The sequence below is a fragment of the Coffea eugenioides genome, chromosome 1 (assembly GCF_003713205.1).
Source record: "Coffea eugenioides isolate CCC68of chromosome 1, Ceug_1.0, whole genome shotgun sequence".
Classification (NCBI taxonomy): Eukaryota; Viridiplantae; Streptophyta; class Magnoliopsida; order Gentianales; family Rubiaceae; genus Coffea; species Coffea eugenioides.
Window position 1 is genome coordinate 34,378,626 of NC_040035.1, and position 3,028 is coordinate 34,381,653.

Genomic DNA, 3,028 nt, shown 5'->3' on the forward strand with positions numbered 1-3,028 from the left:
TATACACAAAATTTAGCATCTTTTTCAAGAAGTGGAAAGATAGTTGCTTGGGGATGACAAATGAGGTATAAAATATAAATCCTCTTTGGGATTTACTTCCAAGTGACCAAGATTTTGCTGTTAAGCTCTTAATCATGTCACATGCTTCGGTCAAGAACAGTTGAGATTACTTTTCAAGGACAAACATGACAGTAAACATGTTAAGATATTGATGTAGTTTGGTATTTTTTGGACCCTTGTACAATCTTAAATGTTGATCAATTAAAAAGGTTTTTTCCCTTCAAAAAAAAAAAAGATAAGAAGACTTTTTGGTAGGAACCAAATTCATGGTAATTAATTATAGTAATTACAGAAATATAGCTAGCAAGTTTAAGGATTGATAACTTTGATTTAAGAAAATAGACAAGATCATATATATACACAACTGATCAGTAAAAGGTGAATAATTTCATAGGTATATCTCAAGTCAAATTCCATTTCACTATTGATCATACACTGGTTTAATTAGCTCTAGTTGGAAGGTGGAAGCTTTCCATCCAAGAAGGATGAGAACAAAGTTAGCGCCCGGGCAGGCTGATAACTCGGAACAAAATGTCCAGCTCCCCTTACTGTCACAAAGGTCAAGTTTTCATATTCCACTGCATAACCACCAACCTGAACAAGTTTAAAAAAGAGGGTCAAATTTGGTTTTACTTGGACAAGAACTGAACATAGGATTCTTCATTCTTGTTACCAAAGAAAGGGAAAAGCAAACAAGAAAATGTATGATATGCAGTTGATTGTTTTTTACCTCGCCTTGAGTGTACCAAGCATACCAAGGAGTTTTCACCGATAACCCGAGTTTGTTCAAGCCGTACCTAGTTGTTGTCACAGAACATACACTATCTGTGTCTCCACTGCAATTGAAAATGTTCAAATTTTTAAACAGACACTAACTAGATAGGCAGGTCGATCCTCAGGTATTCATGATTTTTCAGCTTAGCATATCTTTTTCACTTCCTTACCTGTACAGCCAAACGCTAATGCCACTTGAAGTGAGCTCCTTGATGACAGGTAACACTGTGTCTGGCTCATCATCCCAATGAGAGCCTATGTAGCCACTGTGTATACAATTAAGTTTTAAAAAAAGAAGAAGAAAACAAAAACTTAGCTAAATAAAATGAAAAGGAAGTATAAAATTAAGTATCCAATTGTGGATATCCTATATTCTACTGGAATAGAATAACAAAACGTTGAATGGTACCTACTTGCAGATCTCCCAAGGTCCAGGGATTCCGGTTGTATTAGCTTGAAGTGCTTTTTGAACGGCAGGAGTATTTAGGTAAGTGTAAACATAATTATCTGAGCATGGATCATACTCATTAATCTGTTTCATTCAGAGAGATATTTAAAAGTACGTTAGTTCAATTTGGTTTTCATTTAGAGGAGAAAATCAGAAAGGACTAAAAATGGCAGTGTATCGAATCAAGTTTTAGTACCGAAGAAGGAGTATTTGAAGAAGAAGAACACAAGGGAGCATAAATATTGTAATCATCGATATTGCCTTTTGCTGAAGATGCTTGGATTTTGTATGTTTGACAAGCATTTGAAGGTGGATCTGCTGAGGAAAAATTGCAATTGGAAACTATACCCTGATGGATTTCATCGGATATTAGGGCATGTGTCCAGTAATAATCATAAGTTCCACTGTTTTGTGCTTCAATATCGTAGTATCCGTTACCAATCTGAAAACCATGGACAAAGTATAATCATCATGTAACTGGTTAAATTAAATAAAAACAATTGATGATTCAAGAAATTTAAGACTTACAGCAACTCCTTTCAAGTTAATAACAGTTTGGTTAGTTATCTTGTTATTATGGAGGATCAATTGAGCAAGTTGAGGCACGTAATGGCCAGCATAACTTTCTCCAGTTATCAAGAAATCTCTGGTTTTGTACTCTGGGAATCTTTCTAACCAATTGACCAGAAATGTATAAGAATCTGCAGCAGTTTTTGTGTCTCCGGTAATGTAATCAGACGATGTGTTTGAGTAAGAAAATCCAACACCGGCCGGAGATTCCAGGAAAAGTACATTTGCCACTACATTGGAGGACACAAAACTGGTGGGGTTAATTGTGAATTTCTCAAAATTTTGATGACGATTACTCTACAATTAATTGATGAGATTTTTACCAGTGTTCCAGGCATATGGATTAAGCCAGAGGGTGCTTCCATCTCTATTAACTCGGAAAGGTCCCAATTCAGTCATTGCTCCAGCTCCAATTGAGGAGCATCCAGGTCCTGTTTTCGGTTCAAGTAAGCATAAAAACATTCTTTCAAACAAGGAAAACACGAAGATGACAAACTACTCTCAATCACTATTTATTTTCTTAAATCTCTGTCATTATCCCATCTCTTTATTCCTATCTTTTAGGTATTTGTAATACCAGATTTGTAGATACTTTCTCAATTATTTAAAATCCAAAATGATATGAGTAACATTGAAGAGAGTGTTATATTCGTGTGCAACTTTGAAAGGTTACAGACTTTTGTCACCTTAACTACTATTTTTCAAACAATAGCCTCTCTACAGAATGCTAGTCACAAAATTTCGAATAGAAATACTTACCTCCATTTAGCCACAAAACCAGAGGCTTGGCCGAAGAGTTTTGGGATTCGGCAAAATAGTAAAAGAGAGCTCGACCAGCTTTAGGATCAACTGTGACATACCCTGAATACTGATCAAAATTTACTGCATTTGGCTGTCCTGGCAATGTTGTGATCCTGTCAGCTTCCTTCAACCCTTCTTGAGGGCCAACATAAACTGGCGAATACTCATTTCCCAATTCCTCAGTCACATAATTCACTGATCTTTTCGAGCTTCTTCGAGCCTTGAGGTGCTTCAAAAGAGGGTCATGCTTTTTTCCTGCAAAACATTGCACAGATGCCACTAAGCATACAAGCATGAGAAGAGATAACACTAATGCACCTTTCATCCTTTAGGTGTAAAATTAGAATCCTGATATTTTTCACCAATGCAATTAAC

At 36.0% G+C, this 3,028-nt stretch overlaps 1 protein-coding gene across 1 annotated transcript; it reads right to left on the reverse strand.

Moving 5' to 3' along the window:
- Positions 1-510: 510 nt before the first annotated feature.
- On the reverse strand, positions 511-2,798 carry LOC113780569 (putative serine carboxypeptidase-like 23). Its single transcript, XM_027326363.1, has 8 exons — positions 2,612-2,798; positions 2,176-2,283; positions 1,811-2,082; positions 1,479-1,724; positions 1,248-1,366; positions 1,005-1,100; positions 791-896; positions 511-654 (listed from the first exon to the last, which is right to left on the reverse strand). Exons 2-8 carry the CDS (start codon positions 2,249-2,251, stop codon positions 511-513), a joined length of 1,059 nt encoding a protein of 352 aa, XP_027182164.1. The 5' UTR covers positions 2,252-2,283; positions 2,612-2,798.
- Between the last annotated feature and the right edge of the window lie 230 nt (positions 2,799-3,028).